General features: G+C 58.0%; 1 protein-coding gene across 2 annotated transcripts; it reads left to right on the forward strand.

Moving 5' to 3' along the window:
• Window positions 1–1,158: 1,158 nt before the first annotated feature.
• HEXA (hexosaminidase subunit alpha) lies at window positions 1,159–23,984 on the forward strand. Of its 2 annotated transcripts, XM_075897551.2 has the most exons (14): window positions 1,160–1,430; window positions 8,671–8,769; window positions 9,495–9,560; window positions 9,745–9,791; window positions 10,033–10,143; window positions 11,110–11,211; window positions 12,612–12,744; window positions 13,771–13,951; window positions 14,385–14,471; window positions 14,854–14,926; window positions 16,800–16,980; window positions 17,372–17,462; window positions 21,343–21,447; window positions 21,991–23,984. In XM_075897551.2, exons 1-14 carry the CDS (start codon window positions 1,190–1,192, stop codon window positions 22,052–22,054), a joined length of 1,581 nt encoding a protein of 526 aa, XP_075753666.2. In that variant the 5' UTR covers window positions 1,160–1,189; the 3' UTR covers window positions 22,055–23,984. The 2 variants fall into 2 exon arrangements, with proteins under 2 accessions (XP_075753667.2, XP_075753666.2); XM_075897552.2 differs by lacking the exon at window positions 8,671–8,769 and having other exon boundaries at window positions 1,159–1,430.
• The last annotated feature ends 414 nt before the right edge of the window (window positions 23,985–24,398 follow it).

Genomic DNA, 24,398 nt, shown 5'->3' on the forward strand with positions numbered 1-24,398 from the left:
GTGACTGATTAGTCATTCCTATGGCAGTAAGGACAAGTCACACTCCATGGGCCAGCCACATCTGTTTTGCTGCATCGTGATGTTTAAACTCTCCATTCCGTCCCAAGCAGCTCTCTTCCTCACTGACACATTGTTTGCACTATTCTTCTGTCATTGCAAGGTAAAGAGACAACAGAGAGCCGTCTTTCAGCTGAACCGATGAGCTTTAAGGCAGTGGGGATTACTACCAACAGTGACAGCTCAGGGCTCCTTGAAAGGCTCCCCTGACAAGTGAGATGAATGACGGCGTCCCATCTGGAATTACAAAATCCAGACAGTAGCAAAGTGGAGGGTAAAGGTGGGCAAACAGAGGCTCAATGCATCCACTGGGGGGGTATGTGTGATTGCTACCAGTACAGTGTGGACACAGCGGTGCAGGCTAGCCACAGAGACAGCGCATCCTCCTTGCCCTGGAAACAGGGGAGCAGGCGGGCTCTGTCAGCCTAGCAGCGCCAGGTGCCCTGAGCACTGCTCAGCACCTAGCAGTTGGCCCCAGCCCGAACAAGGGGCTGGTTGATGTGCAGACGGAAAGATGGCACACCCTGACGTTGTGTGGGCCAGGCCCAAGGGGCTCTGACCCCTGCCCACCCTGGGGCATGGGGCTGAGCCAGGCCCTGGGCGGGGTGGGGCAGGCCCTGGGGGCTCTGACCCCTGCCCACCCTGGGGCATGGGGCTGAGGGGCTGAGCCAGGCCCTGGGCGGGGTGGGGCAGGCCCTGGGGGCTCTGACCCCTGCCCACCCTGGGGCGTGGGGCTGAGGGGCTGAGCCAGGCCCTGGGCGGGGTGGGGCAGGCCCTGGGGGCTCTGACCCCTGCCCACCCTGGGGCGTGGGGCTGAGGGGCTGAGCCAGGCCCTGGGCGGGGTGGGGCAAGCCCTGGGGGCTCTGACCCCTGCCCACCCTGGGGCGTGGGGCTGAGGGGCTGAGCCAGGCCCTGGGCGGGGTGGGGTTGGGGACTCCCCAGATGCCCCCGCACAGGCCCTGAGGGGGCCCCTCTGAGGGCAGACGCTTGGATTCCCCTGCCCCGCCCCCTCTTGAGAAGCCCCGCCCCCTCTGGCTGCCGCTCCGCCTTTGTCAGCGAGCGAAGAGAGGGGGTGTGGTCACGGGGCCTGTCACCTGACCCGGCTGGAGTCACATGACCGGTGCCGGTTGCCATGGCCGGAGCGGCGCTGCTGCTGCTGCTGGCGCTGGCCGGGCTGGTGCCCGCGGGCGCCGTTTGGCCCCGGCCCCAGCTCATCCGCCAGGCGCCGGGCGGGGGCCGCTGCCGCCTCAGCCCCGACCGGTTCCGCTTCGGCTACGCGCGCTCCTCGGCGGTGGGGCCGGGCTGCGCCGTGCTGGACCAGGCCTTCCAGCGCTACTGGCGGCTGCTGCGCCAGGGCGGCCCGCGCGCCACAGGTGAGGGTGGGGGGCGCTGCTCGTGGGGGGAGGGGCAGAGCGCGGGCATTGGGGGGGGCGCTGCCCGTGGGGGGAGGGGCAGAGCGCGGGCATGGGGGGGCGCTGCCCGTGGGGGGAGGGGCAGAGCGCGGGCATGGGGGGGCGCTGCCCGTGCGGGGAGGGGCAGAGCGAGGGTGGGCTGTGGTGAGCTACCCTAGAGCGGGTTGTGATCCCACTCCACTAAATGGGCCCCAGTGGGTGCGGCCCCCTTCACTATAATATTCCCAACGCAGGTGAGGGGCTGGCAGGCTTGGAGCATCTTGCTCCCCAATGGTGCAGGAACTCGGCCGGAGCTGGGGTCCCTAGGGCTCATTCAGGCTTGGGAGCAGCAGACATCGTGCTTGTGCCCCCGGGGATGCTTCATATTGCTCCCTCCTTCCTGCTTGGCCAGCACCAGTAGCACTAACTCCTTGTGCAAAGTGGGGGGCAGGGAGAGCTTGCCCCATGTCAGTGCTGGGCATTGAATTCATACCTGTCAAGGGGCTTCAAATTGTTGCAGAACTCCAGACCAACAGCAATATTTCTATTGCCTTTTTAAAGGGAGACCTATAGAGACCGTGCTTTGAGCACACATCTTCCATTGCAGTCTTTGCAGGACTAGCTACTTGAAATAAAAAAGTATTACAAACATGCTACTGGCTTGGTGACTTCTGATTATCGGACTGAAGGAAATGGAAAGAGTGTGAGTTGTGACACCAGATTGGCTTACCGCACTGGATGGTTTATGATGTGACTGTATTGAGTAACCAGTACCCCTCTTCCTGTCAGCTGGGAAACTGCCGCCTTTAGGCAAGGTCTCTGCAAAGTGTTTGCATGTCTGGTTATGCAAAGTGAACGTGCTGGGCTAGCTTTCGGTTCCAGCAGCCAAAAATGAATGCTTCCTGATGGTCTGCCTATCTTGGCTCCTCCAAGTAGGGTTTACAATTAAAAATTAACATATGGTTAGCGGGTAACACATGAAATCAGGTGGTGATTTTTATATCACATCTGTGGTACATGTCCTATAATAGTTCAGGGATCATCTGTATTCTAACACAACTTTTTGTTTATAGTGAGGCCTGGACTTCTTGGGCTACTACAACACTGATCTGTAGCGGTTGTCCCACACCTACTACATGCCAAAAGCATGTTAGCCTAATGTTGGCAGACAGCTGTGTGTGGGTATGCTTAGAATTGCATGTGTGTGGGTATGCTTAGAATTGCATGTATGGGCCCAGGGAGGCAGTTGCTTTTCCCAGCATCATACAAGTAATGTACCATTTGTTTCTTTAAATATCCACATGACTGTGTCCTGTCTTCTAAAAAGCTTAAAATTGTTACACTCTGTACAAGATGATATGCTAGTAAGCGGAGCGCCAACCTGGGCTCTTCATTTACAGAGAACCAAAACATATGCTAGGGTGCTGGAAAGTAGGTGGCTGCAACTCTTCTAAGGGATCCCTTCTGTGGACTCATACACTGGATTCATGTGAGAACAAAACTGGCTAGTACTAGTGGCCAATTGGAGTCTAGCAGCCCCACTGATAGAGTGTAGTCTCTTTAACAACTGTAGACACACAGAATGAAAATAGTACCTAGCGTTTACATCATGAGTAGCTCCTAAAGTGCATCACAATGGATGTCAGCAGCATCCACGTTTAACACATGGGGAAACTGAGGTAAAGGAAGGTGAAGTCCCTCCACCCAGCATTACCCACTCAGTTCCAGAACTGGCAATAAAACCCAGATCTCCTGATTCCTATTCCAGTGTTCTCTGTGCACCAAACAGTTACCAATTTTAACATAGAACTAGAAACACAAACAAAATCACCCTGAGAGCAGGTTAAATGTTTGTAGCAGATATCCCAGTCCTTACTGTGAGACAAGCTCAGCAATGAATGGGCAAACATCCCCTGAATGTGTGTAGATAAAACTCAAGCACTGTCAAACAATACACTTCAGATTGTTTAAGCAAAAGAAACTTGCTCTGGTTTATTAAAGTCAATGATTAGCAAATTCTCTCCCCCCCCCGCACCCCCCCCCCCCCCCTGCTTCCCCAACAGCTGAACAAAGCAGTTTCTCTCCCCATTTCCCTTGCCTTGTCAGGTCAGTTCTGTCAAACACAGGCAGACACCAGGGCTGTGTCTAGACTGGCAAGTTTTTCCGGAAAATCATCTGCTTTTCCGGAAAAACTTGTCAGCTGTCTACACTGGCCGCTTGAATTTCCAGAAAAGCACTGACAATCTCATGTAAAATCATCAGTGCTTTTCCGGAAAAACTATGCTGCTTCCATTTGGGCAAAAGTCTTTTTCCGAAAGACTTTTGCGCAAAAGGGCCAGTGTAGACAGCATAGTACTGTTTTCCGTGAAAAAGGCGATCGGGGCTTTTTTGCGGAAAACCGCGTCTAGATTGGCCACGGACGCTTTTCCGCAAAAAAAATCCCTGCTTCATTTGCAATTGCGATGTGTCTAATTTGCATCCCTTTTACGGAAAAGGGATGCAGTCTAGACACAGGGATGCAGTCTAGACACAGCCCAGATTCCCACTTTCATTGGCAGTCCAGTCTTAATTCTAAAAGTGGTGATAAATTAACTATTTTGTGAAATATAGAAAAAATCTGAACCCTCAGGGTGTATCTATGCTGCATTGTAATGAAATAAGATATGCAATTTGTGTAGCTCAAATTGTGTATCTTATTTGAATGTTATTTCAAAATAGCTTATTTTGTCAGTTTCTAAATCAAGCGCTATTCCTAAATGTCCCTTGCTCCTTGTAGAATGAGGTTTGCAGGGACATTGGAATAGTGAGCCTGAAATAACGGCCTTGCTGTGAAGATGCGGGATAGCTTTTTTGGGATACTCCAATGTAGACATTCCTCATTGCACTCCCATCAGTATAGGATGCGGCTGTTGAATTGGTCTGAATGTTCTGTTCTGAACTGCATTCCTTCCTTTTGCATATGGGACTCAGGTTGCCTTACAAATATCAATGAATTAACCTGCCTTATCAGCCCAGGGTCAGTGCAGTAATGTCATCCCCATTGTACAGAGGGAGAAACAGGTGGAGCTATCACCTCAAAGGCATTTAGGTGCCCAACTGCCTCTGGGAATCTGAATGTCAGCAGCTTTCCCAAACTCTCAATGATTTGTAAGTGTGGGAACACAATCCAAAGCAGTCCTCCATCCTAGTACTCACGTACTAGCCCGAGATGGCTCTTGGGTTGGACATGATTTGCTAGGGTTAGGCTTTGCAGCCTGACCACCTAGTGACTAAGTCTGGCCTCAGGGTTAGTCCCAGGTAGGCTGCCAGTGCTCTATTTATCTGCACATCTGCAGTAAGGACCAAGACAGCACATCCTGCAGCTCCCCTTGACTAGCCCAGGAACGGCAATCCATTGCCAATGGCAGTTGCAAGCGGATGTCCCTGTGGATGAGAGGCAGCAGCGTGCGAGGTGGGGAGGCAGGTGGGAGCTGGTAGACATGAAAAGCGGCTTTCAAGCCGGCTTTCAAGCCAGCTCCCATGCGTATCGGCTCCTGCCTGTCTCCCCTCCCTCCCCTCTGCCATGTGTAACCACTAAAATGTCAAGCATTTACACAAATACCCGATAGCTAACATCCCTAGTTCCAAGTGTGAGTGTGTTCTCTGTCGCTTTCTCCTTGGGTCTCTTGGTTTCTTTCATTCTCTTCATATCCCACTCATGATTTCAGTTCTACTCTACCTTGCTTCCTGCCCTCTCACTCCAGGCTGTGGGTTGTGGGGGCTGCAGTAGCTATATCATAGAACTGGAAGGGACCTCAAGAGGTCGTCCAGTCTCCTGCCCTCACGGAAGGACCAAGCACTGTCTAGATCATCCCTGACCTGTGTCTGTCTAACCTGCTCTTCAATATCTCCAGGGACAGAGATTCCACAATCCCCTTGAGGCAATTTATTCCAGTGTTTAACCACCCTGACAGTTAGGAATTTTTTTCCAATGTCCGACCTAAACCATCCTTGCTGCAGTTGAAGCCCATTGTTGCTTGTGCTATCCTCAGAGGCCAAGGAGAACAACTTTTCTCCCTCCTCCTTGTAACACCCTTGTAGATACTTGAAAACCACTGTCACATCCCCTCTCAGTCTTCTCTTTTCTAAACTAAACAAGCCCAATTCTTTCAGTCTTATCACTCACGTTTTCTAGATCTTTAATTATTATTGTTACTCTTTTCTGGACGTTCTCCAATTTCTCCACATCTTTCTTGAAGTGTGGTGCCCAGAACTGGACATAGCACTCCAACTGAGGCCTAATCGATGTAGAGTAGAGCGGAAGAATGACTTCTCGTGTCTTGCTCACAACTCTCCTGTTAATGCAAAAAAAGCAAACATGATTCTGGGCTGCAACAGTTTTAGATCTCTCAGCTCTTTTTGTTTTTAGCACAGCCCTCAACATGCTTGCTTGCTGTTTGAAGAGCTGCTGGAAGGATTCTCCTGCCATGTGTTACCACCTCTCAAATGCATCCTTATCCTCTTGTCCTCTCTGAAAGCCTGTTCAAACAAACACACTTTGCAGCCTGGCCTGGAGCAGATGGAGGTGCTGTTTCACACTGTGAGGACTGTCCCTGAGAACGCCCTCCCAGCAGGAGCTCCGATCCACGCAGGGAGTTGCCAGCTCTGGGTGCCTTAGCTGATGGCAGCTGTCATGGTATCGGGTTCCAGGGGTGAGGTTGTCCGTGGAGATTCCATCAGAGCTCGGTGCTTTCCTTACACAACCCACTTGGCACTCACCTTTGCATGCTCCCTGGGAAGTCGGGACAGTGGTTTTCAGTTATCCCTGGGACAAGGCGCCTTGGCTGGTGGGTGTCCTGCCAGCTCTCGCTCATCACTGAGCAGACAACTCTTGCTTTCTGGCGAGGTGGCTTAAAGAACAGCTGGTGCCTGATGGAAAATTCTCAAAGGCCTTTTCATTGGAAACAATCCTGCCATTATTGACTCAGCCTTGGATTAGCAGAACCACGGCTATTGTTCTGCACTCAGAGAGAGCTGTTTATAGCCTGCACTGGGGGTGGGTCACGCCTCCCTATTGGCCTCCCTCTGCCTACTCAGAAAGTTCATCTAAAAAAAATCCCTTCTTCTCCTGACTTGGTTCTCCACTTGGCTGGGCTGGGAATTGCTGGTCCCAGGAAGAGTCCTGGTGAGAGCGAGGCCCTACCTCTTCAATTCAGTGGTGGGTCTTTCTCTCCAGTAGTGGGGGCGTGTGAAAGGGGCTTTCCCTGATACCCACAGGGATTGGGTTTCTGCTTTGCCCAGCCTGGGCAATGTGGCAGCCTTTGCTAGTGACCTCCCCATGTCTATCAGCCTGCAGCCTGCTCCTTCCCCACATAATGGTTTGTCCTACAAATATCATGTGTGGTTCTTTAGATCCTCTCTGCAGGCTTCAGCTCCCAGCACTCGGTCCCTCATGCAATCTGAATACCAGGTAGACCCGAAGCCATGGGAAGTCTTAGTCTCTGTAACCGACATGTGCGCTCTCCTTTGCATCCTGTAGCATGTTGGTCCCTTCAGCCATGGTGCGTTGGCTCTGGTTGTCCCCAGGAGTGTTAACCAGTGGTATTGGTTAAGGTGGGCAAAGTGTGAGCAGTGCCACCGGGCCTGGTGGGCAGCACCTCCTGCCACTCTAGCTCTGAGCTAATAAAAGAGAGTTCTTCTTCACACAGCGCATAGTTGACCTGTGGAACTCCTTGCCAGAGGAGGCTGTGAAGTCTAGGACTATAACAGAGTTTAAAGAGAAGCTAGATAATTTCATGGAGGTTAGGTCCATAAAAGGCTATTAGCCAGGGGATAGAAATGGTGTCCCTGGCCTCTGTTTGTCAGAGGCTGGAGAGGGATGGCAGGAGACAAATCGCTTGATCATTGTCTTTGGTCCACCCCCTCTGGGGCACCTGGTGCTGGCCACTGTCGGCAGACAGGCTACTGGGCTAGATGGACCTTTGGTCTGACCCAATACAGCCGTTCTTATGAGCTCCCTCTGAGACTGGAGTAGCTGACCATGATTCCCAGCAGGAGCTATGCATTATGGGCCCTCAATTAATCCTCCTTGAGTTTGCTTTGGACAGCCCCCACCCTTTGCTCGGCTTAGCCTAGCCTCTCCCATTGGAGTCAGTGTTTTTGGCCGGGACTCCAGGGGGAGCAGAGTTAGGCTGATAATGGGTGCTTGGAAAATCCTGCCCCACATCCAAACCAGGCTCTGGATTGTAGGGAAGAGTGGTCAGGGCTCACCTGCAGAGCCACCAAGTGCCCCTGTATCCTCTCCACTCTTTAATGTGCCTGGGCGTAGTCTCCCCTGACCCCATTGCTGCTTTGACCAGACACACACAGGGAGGCTGATCAGTGGGCAGTTTCTGCTGTTTTCACTGGATGGGGCCCGGTGATAAGGGCACTGTGCACTCTGAAATGCATGGTCATCTCTCCCCTCGGCGTTTGGGAAGGGGAGGAATGCCCTGGGGTCTGGTCTCCATCCCAGGACCCCGCAGCCTCACCGCTGCTCTCCAAACAGGGTTACGCTAACCAGAGTGTGTGAGCTGGTGAGTGTGTGGACTCTGGTCTCTTATGTATCCCCCCCACTGCTACAATTGTGTTTAACTGGTGCGAGTCAGTCTAGCCAGTCTGGTCTCTCTAGCACTGAGGGCAGACTCCACTGGTGAGCGCGGCCCTTCCTGCTCAGGTGGCTTGTTAGTGATCAGCCCCCTGCTGACTCTCCTAGGATGGCCAAGGCAGCGCTCACCAGGTCCTGACTTCCAGCTGGCGGGGGGTGGGGAGGGGGCAGCGTGTTACTCGTGCTTCCGTTGCCCTGGAATGAGACTCAGGCAGCAGCCTAGCAGGGGTTCGGCTGGCTTGGTTGTTTGCTCTTGTAGGAGAGGCCTTTGGCTTTGGAGCTCGCTGTCCACTTGGTCTGACGAAGCCCCTGTCTCTGCTCTACGAACAGGCAGCATCCTCCCCTCTCTCTGGATTAAGCCTTGCCCTTGCCCCAAGGACAGGGCAGGGCTTTTCTTGGCAACTGGAGCAACGGTAGCATGAGAGTCCAAGCTTTGTGGCCTTAGTTAGACTGGCTGTAGGGATTCTCTGCCCAAGCCTGATTTGCTCTGCCCTGACCTACCCCAAGTGAGCAGGGACAGGTCAGCACGTCAGCAGGTACCTTGCAAAGCTGGGCTGGGGCGGCGTTTGGGTAATCCATGTTCTGTGTGTGTTACAGAGGATGCGCGCTCCTGGGAGCCTCTTTGCACGGAGCTGCTGGTGTCTGTCGCCACGCCGCATTGCGATGGCTTTCCCGACATGGACTCGGTGGAGAGCTGTAAGCATCAGCCAGTCACTCAGCGAGAGCTGCGCTAGCTGGCTCAAAGATCTTGGCCAGCTTTAAGCCGGGCGGTCATTGGCTGCATCCAGAGAGCGTTGCCGGGAAGCTCTGGACGCAGGGTGTACGTGGCTGTGCAGAATGTGCCTGCCTTTCGGAATAATGGCCCCTGTCAATGAGACAGTTAAAGCAGGAGTCTCCTATTCCCTGGAGCCCACAGTGCTGGGGACCTATGGTCCCCCTGGGTCACTGCTGTGGAAAACATCAGTACTCTGTCTGTTATACCCAGGTGCCCAAGTCCTGCCTCACTGCAAGCAAGTGGCTCTGTGGGAGTGTGGGACTGTTGGTGGGCCTACAGGTGTCCGAGCTATAGAGTACTCTCTACCCTTGATCTCCTGGCAGATTGGTGGCAGAGCATTTTGACTTGAGCCTGTGTAAATGGGAAGGCTAAGGAGGGGATTGGTTATATCTGGTTCCTGCCCATCTTCCATTCTTGCAGAAGTCCCCCTTTCAGTCTCCTGTCTGTTGGTGCACGCCCGTTAGTGCTGGAGTCTCAGGAGTGCCGAGGCACTAAGCGAGGCGGATGGTGAGGCTTGGACTCTGGTGGGCTGGAGGGTCCCTGGGGAAAGCCATCCAGAACTTAGCAGCATCCGCCTCAGTCCAGGCCCTGGCACCGGGGAGGGCTGGGTCGGCGCTGCTAACAGCCCTGTGGTGCTGTGTTTCAGACAAGCTGTCCACGTCTGAGGAGCTTTCGCTGCTGTCTGCAGAGAGCGTCTGGGGAGCCCTCCGAGGTGAGGCTGCATTTGCTGCTTGTGGTGCCTGGCCCTAGGAATGATTTTGGGGGACCCCTGCTGCTGCCTCTGCTCCCTGGCCCACCGGCTGGAGCATCATCCCGCTCCAGCGTGGTTGTGAATTGGGCTCCGCTCCTTAGGGAGGACTCCGCACCCAATGCCTGACTCTGTCTGCTTCCCGCAGGCCTGGAGACCTTCAGCCAGCTGGTCTGGAGAGACGAGGCCGGGACGGTGAGTGCGCACACATTGATGCCATGCAGGTGGGGGTGCGCTGCCCTGCCTTGCTGCGGCTGGACTGCCAAGTGCCATCCGCAGCCCAATGGCGGTGCCCCTGCCCGACCCTCCTGTGCCCCGGGGAGGCAGCTAACACTGCTGTAGCGCGTGTGCTCTCCTGGGGACATTGGGCTGTTTGGGTATTTGCTCCAGGCCTTCCCCGGCGGGCTGCTCATCTCCCCGGGGCCCTTTCTTGCAGTTCTACCTCAACAGGACGGACATCGTGGACTTTCCTCGCTTCGCCCACCGGGGGCTGCTGCTGGACACGTCTCGCCACTACCTGCCTGTGCGGGCAATCCTGGAAACGCTGGTGCGTGCCCGGGCATGTGCCCCGCCTTGCTGCCAGGCTGGCCAGCCTCTGCTGTGGGCTTGTAGGCAGAACAGTCTGGCTGGCCACTCCCTTCTGTGGGATAGCTGGGGGCTTCTTGAGGGCCTCTGGGTCTGGGCCCGGCAGTGGCTGCAGCTGTGTTTGACAGGGCTGCGGTCAGATGGTTCCTCCTAGCCATGGCCAGCCCCTGCAGCCAGGTACAGCTAAAGCGCCATGGCAGCGCTCACGGGCAGCGAGAGGAGCTCCGAGTGAAGCTGCTTGGTGGGTTTCAGCCAGAGCACAGAGAGGGGGGTGGATCGGCACCAAGGACAGATGCTCCGAATGGTGCACGCTCCTGGCTTGCTGTCCTCCTTAGGCGCCTTGCAGGGTTCATTCCTTTGGGAACTCGCAGCTGCCTCCTTTGGACTGTTTTCGTTCTCTGTGTGGATGAGATGGGGGGGGGAGAGTGCCCCGCAGACACCCCCTCCAGCTTGCAGCAGGAGCGCTAGTCCTGCGGCTGATGGTTCTGTGCTTGTCCAGAAAGAACTGGGCCTGAGGGGGGTGTTGGATCCTCTGTAGGTGGTCCTGGGAGTTAGGCTGGTGGTATCTTTCCCCCAAGCCTTTCCCCTCACCCTGAGGCTAGTGCAGGATCCCCTAGTATTGGCAGCACAGTTACTTGACTCATTTCCTCCTGTGAACACGACTTCACAAGTGTCCAGGGCAGAACCTCTTACCAGTGACAGCGTGTAAAGCCCCCGGGACTCAGATACCAGAGGGCTGGGGGTGGGTATGGCCCTGTCCTGACGACCGGCACGTGTTCAAAGTAGAAGTCGAGTGGGAATCGATCTGGGTGTCCGGATCCTTGTTGGGAGGCCGTGTGAGCGCACGGGGTGGGAAAGGCTGGCCGAGTGCCAGAGCAGGGCCCGGGCGTGCTTCTCTGAACCCGCTTGCTCTCTTATGGCTCCCCAGGACGTCATGGCCTACAACAAGCTCAACGTGTTTCACTGGCACATCGTGGATGACCCCTCCTTCCCCTACGAGAGCACAGCCTTCCCGGAGCTCAGCCGAAAGGTAGCGCTCCCTGCGCAGCGCCCTGACCTTTGACTGGCTCCCAGAGCGAGGCCCAGGGCCCCTTCGCCTTGTGGGCCACCACGAGAGCCGGTGGGAATCCCCCGTGTCCCTCAAAGCCGCGTGGGCTCGGTACTGTCCTCTCCCGGTGGAGGTGTGTCTGCCTGTGCGGTCTGTGTGAAGGGGGCTCAGCCCAACTGCTGCCCAGCACCTGATCCTGTCAGCAGCCCTGTGGGAGAGACTGCCGCCCCCTGCTTGCCTGGGCTGTGTGCTGCCGGGAAAGATCAGGTTTGAACAGAAGCCTGGATCACCCGTGAAATGAGTCCAGCGGCTCAGTCCAGGCCCTTGACAATATTCGCATCGCTGAATTGCAGCACGCATACGTGGCAGTGAGGTGTCGGGACCCAGGGCTGGGATAGCAGGGCAGGGGTGGCAGGGCAGGGGCCGTGCTGTGTGGGGCGGTGGTGGCAGGGCAGGGGCTGTGCTGTGTGGGGCAGGGGGTGGTGGGGCAGGGGGTGGTAGGGCAGGGGCCGTGTTGTGTGGGGCGGGGGTGGCAGGGCAGGGGCCGTGCTGTGTGGGGTGGGGGTGGGGGCGGGGCAGGGGCCGTGCTGTGGGGCGGGGGTGGGGGCAGGGGGTGGCAGGGCAGGGGGGGGGCGGGGTGTGCATGGGGGGGCAGGGGGTGGGGGCGGGGCGGGGCAGGGGCCGTGCTGTGTGGGGCGGGGGTGGGGGGGGGGGGGGCAGGGGCCGTGCTGTGTGGGGCGGGGGTGGTAGGGCAGGGGCCGTGCTGTGTGGGGCCAGGGCGGGGATAGCAGTGGGGTCTGCAGGTGCAGGGCTGAGCCATGTGCTCACTTTACCTGGCGTGACAGGTCGCAGCCGAAGAGCAGCTCTCTCTGATTTCAGCCTAGAACGGGAGGAGCACTGTGGGTGACAAGCCATCGCTTCCTTGCTAGCAGCTGAGGGGGTGGGGTCCAAATCCTTGGGGCCAGGTCTGGGTCTCCTGGGGCAGCGCCCCATCTTCCTTCACTCACGTGACTGTCTGATGTAAGGAGGAAACTTGGGCACTTCCCGGAAACCTGCTGCTCAGCCTGGAAACTGCAGCTGGCCGGGAAGTTCCCAGCCACACGTTGGCCTGCAGGGGCAGCACAGAAAGCCCTATCCGGCTCCTTCCCCCAGCCCTGCAAAGCCGTGTGGGCAGGGACAGGGGCCCAGCTGGGAGGAGGCAGATCTCGGCGGCCTCTGTGCCCAGCACAAAAGCTTTCCGGTCGTTACCCGTTGCTGGGGCCGGGCCCGGGCCCGGGGCCTTTCCTGTCAGCGCAGCAGAGAGCTGACCAGTGCCGAGGGCTGCTGGGGGGCGGGGTGGGTCTAGATAGAGCAGGAGGCACTTGATTCTTTTGCCCCCCCAGGGGGCTTACAATCCCGCCACCCACGTGTACACGGCGAACGACGTGAAGCTGGTGATCGAGTACGCCCGGCTCCGGGGAATCCGAGTCATTTCAGAGTTTGACACCCCTGGCCACACCCACTCTTGGGGCCCAGGTAAGGGACGAGGCCAACCTGGGCACAGAGCAAAAGGTGGGCTGGGAATTCGGGGGTTGTGCCCAAAGGTGGATCTCAGCGGTCTAGATCTCGGCACAGACACCCAGCTAGACCTGCGTGCATCCCCCTGTCAGTGACTGCTCTCAGCAACCCTCCCTGCGTGTCTGGTGGGCTGAGGATGTAGCCAGGCACGGTACAGAGGTGCTGTCTGTGCGCTCTGTCCTTGCTCCTCGCTCCTGATCTATAACACTCCTTGCTGCCCCATCCCGGGCCCACGTCGCCTCTGCCAGTGCACCGCCACATGCCCCTGCTGCCTCCATGAGCATTTGTAAGGGGGAGGGGAGCGTGGAAGGGCTGTAATCCAGGGGAGGCCAGGCCCAGTAGGAGCACACAAGCTTGGGGCAAGGCGAAGAGAATTCCAGCTGCTGGCTAGTCCATGCTCAGTACTGTGCTTTCCTCCGGAAGCCATGGCCATGCAACGCTTGCCTTTCCCCACGCAGGCGAAGAGCCTGGGCTGGAGGGCTCAGGGTACGTCCCCTTCCCCTCCCAGCACCCAGCTGCCCGCTGCAGCGCAGCCACAGCGTTCTCAGCCTTGCTTGGCAAACTTGAGGCTGCCCAACCCAGGCAGGAAGCACTGGGCTGGGAGTCCGGAGGTCTGGGCCTATTCCCAGGTCTGCCTCTGACCAGCTGGCTGATCCTGGGCACGTCCCTTCCCTTCTCTAGGCCTCAGTCTGCTCCGTCCATGGGGTGATGGGACATACCCCACCGGTGCACTAGGATCCGGGGTTGGGACATGCTTGCTGGGGTTGGGGATGGGTGTCACCGAAGCATGCGATGGGAGAAGATGGAGTCAACCCACAGCTGCCTGTCCTGGGCAGAGGCTTTGCTTTCTCCTCTCCCTGCCCCCTGGCTTGCTCTGCCTGGCTGTCCTGTCCGGTGGCCAGCGTTGGGGAGCAGCAGGCGGCTTTGGCCTGCCAGTGGTGGCACATAAACTCTTCCTTACGGTGTTCTCTGGTACTGACCCAGGTGCTCCAGGCTTGCTGACGCCCTGCTATGCAGGCTCGGTTCCCTCTGGGTCCTATGGGCCGGTCAACCCCACCCTGAATGCCACTTACTGGTTCATGAACGAGCTCTTCAGAGAGGTCAGCTCCGTGTTCCCAGACTTCTACCTCCACCTTGGCGGCGACGAGGTTGACTTCACCTGCTGGTGGGTTGTGCGCCTTGGCCGCCGCTCGGCGGGGGCGGGCCAGCAGGGACAGGCTCTGCGGGGCGAATGGCCGTAGGCCGTGGGCGCCGATCACTGGAGGTCTAGTTACAGCGGTGCATAGAAACCCCAAAGGAGATTGGCTCCTTGCTGTGCTAGGTGGTGTACGTAAGCCTCAGGGAGATGGAAAGGAAACACGGGGGGCAGGGCAGTACTGTAACTCCCCTGCACAGAGGGGGAACTGAGGCACTGAGCCATCGGCTAGACGCAAGGTGAGAGAGATGAATGCTGAGCCCTTCCCGAGACGGTTGTGGGGTTGCATCCTTCGGGCCGTGGGGGTGATCCCTCCCCGCACTGTGGCGTGACTCGTCCTCAGCACGGCCCCAGGGCGCAGCGTGGCCTGTGCGTTCATATTGCTCCTCTCTCGGGCGCGCAGGCGGTCGAATCCGGAAGTCCAGGCCTTCATGCAGAAGATGGGCTTTGGCCAAGACTACACCAGACTGGAGTCTTTCTACATCCAGAGGTGAGGCGCATAGCGGGGCCTGCAGGAGCAGCACTGCAGTCAGCAGTGTCCTCATGGGCTCACGGGCCCGCCCCACCACTCTGCCCCGGGAACTCCCATCCCACACCAGAGCTGGCACCTGCCTGTGGCCCACCACGCCTTGTCCGGAGACCTCAGCCCAGGTGTGCAGGGCCCTGGATTGTGGGTGGGGATGGGCTGGGGGCCCTGCTTAGGACCAGTCTTGGGATGGGGAGGGAGAGAACCAAGGTAACGTCCCGTCTTGCTGGGAGCGCCTGGCCTAGGGAAGGTTCCTGTCCAGACACAGCCGGGGGCTCGGGCGGGACTCTCCTTGGTGCCAGGGAGCTGGCCCTGTTGATCAGTGCTGCTTCTCTCCTGCCTGCAGGCTCCTGGACATTGTCTCTTCCTACGGCAAGGGCTACGTGGTGTGGCAGGAGGTGTTTGACAATGGCGTGAGGGTGAGAGCCGTTCCCTGCCCCGTAGCCATGGGGCTCCAGTCATGCCCTGTGCCCCAGTGTGGCGCGGGATTGGGGGGCCCCTGTGTGTGTGAGCGGGGGGATACCTGCTCACTGCATGGCCTCTTCCTGCACCGGGCCCGGGCTCGTTCTTGGCCCAGGGGTTGGTGGAGGTGAAGAATTCTCCACCCTTGCCCATTTGCTCTCTCTTGCTCCTGTGGCTTGGCCCCGGCAGGGCAGCCCTGTCCAGGGCGTGCTTCCCCTTTGGGCCAGAGCTCCCTTTGCAACCTGTGGCTGCCTGGTCACAGCCTGCTGGGCCAGCTGCTCGCTGGACCTGCTCCAGGCCTCACCCTGCGGCCTGCTGGCGGTGGGGGTGGGCGAGGAATACAGCCAGGGACTGTCACTTGCAGGAATGGCACTCAGAGCTGCCCCCCAGGCTGAGGCTCCCTGCACCTCTCTCCAGGGCCCCTTCCACTCTTTCCCCAGCTGAAACCAGCTACTCCTGCCTGCTGCTGGGGGGGGAGGGAGTGCGGCGGCCACTCCTGCCTGCTGCTGGGTGGGGAGGGAGTGCGGCGGCTGCTTCTGCCTGCTGCTGGGGGGGGAGTGCGGCGGTCGCTTCTGCCTGGTGCTGGGGGGGGAGGGAGTGCGGCGGACGCTTCTGCCTGGTGCTGGGGGGGAGGGGGTGCGGCGGTCGCTTCTGCCTGGTGCTGGGGGGGGAGGGAGTGCGGCGGACGCTTCTGCCTGGTGCTGGGGGGGAGGGGGTGCGGCGGTCGCTTCTGCCTGGTGCTGGGGGGGGAGGGAGTGCGGCTGCCGCTTCTGCCTGGTGCTGGGGGGGGAGGGAGTGCGGCGGACGCTTCTGCCTGGTGCTGGGGGGGGGGGTGCGGCGGCCGCTTCTGCCTGCTGCTGGGGGGGGAGTGCGGCGGTCGCTTCTGCCTGGTGCTGGGGGGGGAGGGAGTGCGGCTGCCGCTTCTGCCTGGTGCTGGGGGGGGAGTGCGGCGGTCGCTTCTGCCTGGTGCTGGGGGGGAGGGGGTGCGGCGGTCGCTTCTGCCTGCTGCTGGGGGGGAGGGGGTGCGGCGGACGCTTCTGCCTGGTGCTGGGGGGGAGGGGGTGCGGCGGTCGCTTCTGCCTGCTGCTGGGGGGGGAGCGCGGCAGTCGCTTCTGCCTGGTGCTGGGAGGGGAGTGCGGCGGACGCTTCTGCCTGGTGCTGGGGGGGAGGGGGTGCGGCGGTCGCTTCTGCCTGCTGCTGGGGGGGGAGCGCGGCAGTCGCTTCTGCCTGGTGCTGGGAGGGGAGTGCGGCGGTCGCTCCTGCCTGGTGCTGGGGCGGGGAGGGTGCTGCTCAGAGAGGGCTGCAGCAGGGACTCCCCTGGGAGCGTTGTCCAGGTACCTGCCCTTGTTGCCATAGTAACTGAGCACCTCCTGCTGTTCCTGGATTTGTCCTCCTGGGAGGCTGGCAGGGGCTGCGGGAGTGGGGGGCGGGGGGGAGAAGGAGGGGGCCTGAGGTCCCGGAGACTTGCCTGAGGTCCTGGAGGAAGTCCAGAATCCCAGTCCCGTGCCCTGCCCACCGGGCTGTCCTAGCCTCCCCCTTGGGCTGGGCACGTGGTAGGAGGGACAGCGGGAGTGCCATCCCTTGGGTCGGGCAGGGTCGGGGTGTCTCTGCCATTGCCAGGGCAGCAGCAGCTCCCCCCGTCTGCGGCAGGGTCCCCGGCTGAAGGGCAGGAGGCCAGCGTGGCTAGCAAGGTGCTCTGGGGGGCTCTGGGCTGGCCCTGCAGTGCTGTGTGCTGCAGATTGCCTCGGGGGCTCTCCTCTCGTGGTAGGCGAGCGGGGCCTGCTGAGCCCTTGCATGGAGCATCACGTGCGTTTCTGGGATGGGGGCCAGGTGAAGCCAGACACCATCATCCATGTGTGGCGGGAGAACGCCGGGGCATACCAGCAGGAGATGGCTCGAGTCACGAAGGCTGGTTACCGGGCCCTGCTGTCTGCCCCCTGGTACCTGAACCGCATCTCGTATGGGCAGGACTGGCAGGCGGCCTACGAGGTGGAGCCGCTGGCGTTTGAAGGTGTGTCCCTTGCCCAGATGGGCTGTGTCGGCCCCCCCTGCAGGGGCTGGCTTGCAGCCTCGCACGCAGCTGGCTGGCCAGGTTGTGATGCGGAAGTCCTGGCTGGTCCATTAACAGCGAGCAGGCCAGTTGAGTGCTTCCTTTGCTGAACCCAGCGAGCACAAGCGCATGTGGCCTTGGCTCCAGGTACAGCTGCAGCCTGGTGTGAAATGGTCAGACTGTCCCTCGGCATGTGGTGCTGACGGCTGCCATCCGGGCCTCCAGGGAGTCTCTGCAGCCCAAACGGGTGGGGCAGGCTCTGTGGCTGGAGGCGCTACCAGACTCCTCTCTGTGGGCGCTGAGGGCCGTGCTCAGTGGGTCACGTTGTCTTCTGTCCTTTGTCATTTGACAGGCAGCCCTGAGCAGAGAGCGCTGGTCATTGGCGGAGAGGCCTGCATGTGGGGGGAATACGTGGATGTAACTAACCTGACGCCCAGGCTCTGGTAAGAGAACCCAGCAGCGAGGAGCTCTTCTCTTCTCACAGAGGTGACTTTCCTTGGCCCACTGTCCGCCCCACCGGGGGGAAGAGATTTGGGCCTGTGTCTCAGTGGGAGTGCACAGCTGGGGTGATCCCCGCGCTGGAGTGCTTGGCCCCCATCAGCCTGGATTTGTGGCTGTCTGCTGGCTGTAGTGCGGCCCCGCAGCAGGGAGCAGAAAGGAAGTGCCCCCGCTGTGTGAGTGCATCCCAGCTCTGTGCAGCGTGGGGCGTGCTCAGAGTGGGGTGCACTGGCAGAGCAGAGCAGGCAGCCGCCTGCCAGCTGCGTGTGAATCCTGTGGACATGCACTGGCCCCAGTGCTGGCTCAGAGGGCCCTTTGGAGATGAGTAGCTGGGCTTAGGGGCGCTGCAGGATACGGGGCTTTGGTCCTTGTGCCACCTCCATCTAATGGCCTTGTGCTGAACTGCATGGCCTGAATCGCTGACGGTCTCCAGCCCCCTCAGGCACAGCTAAGTGGCTGTTACCCTAGGCTGGACTCGGCGTGGTTCCTCGAGTGCTTGTTTTCCAAGGGCCTTTAAAAACCCCACCAGCTAAATGATTATCAAAATAAGAATGTAAGTGGGGCCAGCCCGAAGGTCCATGCAGCCCAGGGTCCTGTCTGCCCACAGGGAGTGAACAGAATCGGGAATTACCCAGTGATCCCTCCCGTCGCCCGTTCCCAGCCCCCGACACACACAGGCCAGGGGCACCCTTCCTGCCCAGCCTGGCTTATAAATTTTGATGGACCGATACAAATGGTTGTTGGCTTAAAATGGCCAGTGGCCTGCTCCTGTCATTCTCATGGCAGATGGCCCTGCTCCCGGCTCCCCAGCTCAGCTGGCAACGGAGAGGTGTCAGCTGGAGTTCTCTAGGCCCCGTGGGACTCATTACCCCCTCCTGGGAGGATGGCACTGGAAGGCGTATGTGAGGTTGTCATGCTACCGTCCCACTTCAGTTTTCTTCTTGCCTTCTCCCCGGGTGAAGCTGAGCGAATGGGTCTCACTGCTGAGCGGTATGATCCCCTGGCCCTCAGAAGGACTTAGCCAGTCTTCCTGTCGTCAGTCCTCTAGCACCACTGGTCTCCCCCGCTCGACTTTCCCCTCGTCTCCACTTATGCTTTACCATGCAGGGGTGGCCTCTCATATTTTTGCTGCAAAACGTTACTGAAGGCGAGATCCTGGGGCGTCTGTTCTGCCGTCGCATCCTGTTCAGTCTGTGTCCAGGTGCGGTGGCCATTGCCACAAAGGTGCACACAAGCAGTGTGCTGTTCGTTGGGGAACATCTGTGAGGAACCAGCTGGCAGGTTTCCTTAAGTATTCTCAGTCTCTCGGCTGCGGGCTGGCCTCTACCCACCTCCCAGGGTCTGTCTACGCTGCAGTCGCTGGGTGTGTTTGCCACACGTGCACATGTACCCAAGCGAGCTTTAATGTAGTTTGGCGCCAGTAACAGCAAAGCTAGGGCAGTGCTGGGCAGGTGTGTACTACTACTAAAGCCTTGTACTCCACGTGGAGCATAGGTCATCTACAAGTCTCCTCCACTTGGCTCTGTCCCTAGACAAAATCCGACTGGCTATTCTGGGGCCGGCACTAGCTCGGTTAAAACTCACTTGGGTGGGCTGGCCTGAGCTGCAGCCATCCGGTAGTAGCACCCTTGGCAGGTGACACTCTGCTTTCCCAGTGACTTACAAGCACGAGTGGGTCAATGCTGCTAATTTGCCGAGGCGCCGGTTCGATTTTAAAGCTGAAACCAAACACACTGGATTTGCCAATTGAATAAATGTTCCAGCCACTCTTGGAACGGAACAGAACTCAGAAAAGCCCTTTCTGTTGAGCGCAGGGAGAAATCGCTTACTCAGTAACACCACGTCCTTTTCACATCCACCTTTACCGTGGGACAGCACTTTGCCAGTCAGTGTGCTCAGTTGTTCTTAGCCAGACAGCAAGTTTATTATTTCAGCCAGAACCACCTAAGGATACAATCCACAGCCTTATGGTCACATTTAGATAGCAGAGGGGCCAGCATGTGCTGAATACAACATGCTGCTTATACAGCCATCAGTACAAATCACCAGCACTTCTTCTTGCGCTTCTAAGGGACAGTTACCAGTTCCCTAGTGTGTGTAGAGTATTTGTCACATGTCAGGTAACTGCAGAGAGCAAGGCTGAACTAGTGTTTGGTACGAAAAGGAGGAGATGAAAACATCAAAAGCGACAGCTCCGAGTTGTTAATCGAGGTTCTTTCGGGCCAGTTGTACATAGCCGATCTCAGGTTCCTTGGGGTCTCCCTACAAGGGGAGGTGACTCAGCTAGCGGGCTTTCAGGTTTTTAAGTAATACAGGCTCCGAAATGAAACCTCCGGCCTCCACTGTGCTGGGAACCCTGGGAGGGGAGAGCCTGCCCAGGCAAAGGGCTGGTCCAAGATGCATATCTCGTTGTGTATCTTGCTTCTGCAGCTTTTTTCAGAAAACTGAGCTGCCCCTCCTCCCCCCGCACTGCTTCCGGGAGTGTTGCAGGGGGCGTGGCTCTTGTTTCCAATTGGCGTCTGACAAACGAACTCTCAGTTTTCCTGCTGCTTCCCACAACAAACAGTAACTGGTGTTGGCTTATAACAGATTCGTTTGATGCTTTTTTTAATTGGAGGTTTTTGTTTTCTTCCTTTCAAGGATTGTATTTCTCTATGAACTCCTACTGTTAATAGGGATTTTCTCCCCTTTAACCAATTTCTTTTAATATTCCAAAGCTATATCCTGTATAGGTGCTTCTGTCTGTCAGTGTTCTTTTTCCTCCTTGTTATTTGGAATTAGCATCCCTTCCAAAGTGTAACAACCCTTGCAAGAGAGAGCCAGCAAAATTCCGTCGAGTTCTGCTGACTTGAGTGGAGCGAGCCCATTCAGTTTCGGTTGCATATAAAGCATTTCACGTCCTTGAGGGTTTGCAGAACAAGAGAATGTTTTGAAGGAACAGAATAGATTAGCCACATCTGGAGAGAGTGATTCCTAAAGCAAGCAAATGTGTTGGGAAGTTTAGCCCACGGAGCCTTTAGTTTTCTGGGCCTTGCAGCAAGCTGCTATTTAAACTGTTTATTTGATTTACAGTTGCCCACCCAGAAAAAGTCTCCGGTACTTAATTGGCTCACAGGATGGAACAGATAGAGATCCTGACTGTGTAGCAAAGCAAGGTGACTTGCCCATCAGACTCCAGAGGAAGGAGTGTTCGTAGCAGCCAGCTAGTGAGATGGGGGCAGGTGCAGATCAGGAGGGGAACTTGTCTGAGTAACAGAGCTGTGCAGAGTTTGTTTCCTGTTTCTTAGTTCTGGGGGTCTGAGGCTTCTCAGCCCCGTCTCTCCTGCATGCTGGGGAGTGGATGCTGGTCTCATTGCCGTGAGTTCCTGCAGGGGAACTGGCACATGGAACAGGCGGAAGGGTGGTAGCTTCAACCCTGCTTGTTCAGAGGAAATACGAGAGTAGTTGCTTTTCCCTTTTAAGGGTCTTGGGGACTAACAGTTATTCGTGATATTTAAGGCACGTTTGATATTTGACTTCTCATAACTCCCCTGCCGCCTCCATCACCATTCCGTTTTTTTCCGGCCTTTGAGCGGCTTTGGTTCAGTTCAACCCTGTGTGTGCTGACACAATGATAGCAAAGGGTAGCAGCCTGGTAATGGTTCCGCACACCCAGGGCTTGCACCCGGAGCCCCCGTGCTCCTCCGCAGGTTAGTGCGTCCTTTCAGCAGACACCCCTGCATTGCTGCCTCCTCTCAGTCAGTTCAGAGGTGTCTGGGAGCTCATGCTCTGAGCAGCTCTCTGGCTCCCTGTGCAGAGTGACCCATCCCTGTGTCCTTTCTCCAGGCCGCGAGCAGGGGCTGTAGCTGAGAGGCTGTGGAGCAACGAGACGGTGAGAGATCTGCAAGACGCGTATGCGCGACTGGCGGGTTTCCGCTGCACGCTGCTCAGGTAATGGTGGCTGCCTTCGCTAGCTCCTTCCACCCTAGACTCTGGCTAGATGGGAGGGCAGGGGTTGCCGCTGGGGTGCGCAGGAATGGGCACCCCTTTGGAACTGCGGAGGGTCTGCAGGGGGGCAGGCTGTAAGTGGGAGCCAGGTGTTTCCTAGGGCCCTGGGATTATGCAAAGTGAGTGGTCAGGACCTCAGCTTGCCATCTGGGGGGCTGGCAGCACTCGGCACAAAGCTGCCAGGGCCGTGCCGCAGCATTGCCTCAGCGCTGCCTCCAGGACACGCCGGCACCGTTTGCTGGAGCGTGTGGCTTTGCCGTGCGGGTCTCCGTTGCTTAGCCTGTGAAAATCGGGCTCCTCCCTGGCCTTCCTGAGCCCTGCCGTGTCATCAGATACCTCAGAGCTCCAGTGTCCGGGTGAGAGGCGACAGGAAGCCTTCACCTCAGCATGTCCCCTGGGCAGGGAGCCGAGGAGCGCCTCCCCCTCCAAGGTCCGACTGCCCGGCTTCTGCTGTGACCTGTTCCATCTCTGTCTCTTCTGTTCCAGGCGCGGCGTCCAGGCGCAGCCTCTCTTTACGGGGTTCTGTGACGTCGAGTATGGTGGGTCCTGATTGGAGCGTGCAGCTGCTCCCACCCGCGCCGTGTGTGTCCGGACGAGAGCAGCGCCGTGTGCTCCAGGGCGTCCCCGTTGCTCTTGCTCTTGCAATGAGCCGGTTTAGATAGTTGCCTTTTTTCTACGGTTTGAATTTTAAATCCAATAAAGGAGGAATCCAGAGGGAGAAGGCGCCTCCCAGTCTGTGCCGGTGCCGGTGCCGGGGCAGGCTGCGTGAGGCTCCTGGCCGCCTGCAGGGCTGCATGCTGGGCTCCAGTCGGCTGTTGCCCGGGATGCGCGGGGTTTGGCCCGTGGAATGGTCCTTACAAGGCGAGCCCAGGCTGGAGCTGCCCTCTTGCTTTGTAGTGGCCCATGCAGCACCCCAGGCCAGAGGGAGAAGCATTCGGGATGGACACCCGTGCCCCCCAGCAGGGGACCCTGCCTGTGCCCTGCACCCCACTCCTCGCGCTGCAGAATAGCTGCTCTCCCCTCTGCCTCCATGCCTGCCTCTGGGAGCAGCGGTCTCCACTCAGGGTTGGTCCCTGTCTCCGCCATGGTGCTGCTGCTGGGGCCAGGCTGGCCTGGCTCACGCTGTGGGGCCCAGCATAGCTTGTGCGTGGTCTGGGTCTGTCTCGGGCTTTGGGGGCACAAGGGGGTTAGCCAGCGGGGACAGGCAGTTGTAGGCTTAGCTGGCTCCACTTAGCTGTAACACTCCCCCTTTTCCTAGCGCGGACGCCCCATTGGTGTGCAACCCTCTCTCCAGTGCCAATGCGCAAGCTGCCGGGGATGGAAGAGTTTAACCGGGTAGCCAAAGAGCGGATGCCTGTTGGTGACCGTGAAGGGTTAAATTCTGCCTGGGGCTGCGGGCAGCTCCCGCAGCTCAACCATGTGACTGCTGAGAATCGGATTCGTTCCAAGGTTAATATTTGTATTCGTTGTTTCCATCCCTGCAAGCTGGAAGTGGGGACAAGCTATGCCAGGCCAGTTAGCCCAGCCCTTGCTTGGTCTGCATTTCCTCTCTCCTTGTCCCTGTGAGCCCCGGGGCTTGCAGCCCAGCTGTGCTTTCCTCTTCATGCCTGTCCCTGCTCCCCCTCCTGGGCGCTGCTTCTGCTCTTGCCTGAGTCTTGCCCAGGGCCGTTATGAGGCAATCGTTCCAGCTTCCTCTCGCAGCTTCCCTCTTGCCATCTGCTTTTCAGGGAGCCCAAAGGGAGCTGCCCACCACTATTACGGTCCCATCTGGGCTCTCCCTCACAGGTCCTAATTTTCCAGTGTGCTGGGGGGCAGGTGTTCTGCCCCAGGTCCTCTCCGCCCCTTCACCTGCCTGTGCTCTCGCTGGCCAGCCCTTGGTGGGTGCGCAGCGTCAGGCAGGACTCATCAGCGTATCATCCTCCCAGGGTTTGAGTCCTGGCAGCGAGGGTCGGCCCACATTTGTCTTGGGGTTGATTAGATGCTCCTAGAGGCAGCGACCAGATGGGCTGTTCACTAGATGATGGCTGAGGCAGGACACCCGTCCCTGACAGCGAGGATCTCCTGGTCTCCATCCAACTGGCATCTGGTTCTGAGTTGACCTTTCTGTACTGGACAAGATGCTGCACGGTAGGAACTAGGGATGCCATGTCCCCTTTCAAAAGTTAATTAGTTACATGGCATGTTGAACCAGGTAACTTGGAATACTGAGGGTGGGGGCTGCTCTGGCCAGGCTGGGTCATGCCTACTGTGCTACGGGCAGGGGCTGTGCCCTGGGAGGGGGCTGCTCCGGCTGAGCCAGCCACTGGTTAATCGGTTACCCTGGTAAGGCGAATGTGTACTGGGTAACCGGTTAACCCTTTACATCCCTAGTAAGACCACTGTGCAGCTCTTCTTTAAATGAGCCAGTGCTGTGCTGTCACTTCTCTGCTACTGTTCACATTAGATGATTATTAAATTTTCATTAAAAATCTCCACAAGTGGCTGCGTTTGAATGTATTTTAAATCTCTAGTTCTCGAATGTGTTCTTAAAGGGAGAGTTATGTCTGCAGTCCTTCCTGCCACCACTAGGGGGCAGTCTTGGGAGAGCTGCTGTTTCTGTAGGCAAGTGGCTTTCAGCTCATGGTCCGTGGACCACTGGGAGGCCACAGAAGGTGGTTGTTACCGTAGAACAGTGGTTTTCAGCTGTAGGCCATGGACCCTGGCAGTCCACCATCTGTGTCTAAGCTCTCCAAAGAGGTCGTCACCTGCGTTTGCAAGTTTGTAGGGGTCTGCACAAGACGGAAAGTTGAAAACCTCTTCTGTAAGTGCTGCACGAGTTAAAGCCCAGGGACAGGGAGGGAACATTGCCAGGGGCCCTGCACTGTAATATGAAATAGTGTAGCACATCCCAGCCT

The sequence above is a fragment of the Pelodiscus sinensis genome, chromosome 14 (genome assembly GCF_052426305.1).
Source record: "Pelodiscus sinensis isolate ZL-2025 chromosome 14, ASM5242630v1, whole genome shotgun sequence".
Lineage (NCBI taxonomy): Eukaryota > Metazoa > Chordata > Testudines > Trionychidae > Pelodiscus > Pelodiscus sinensis.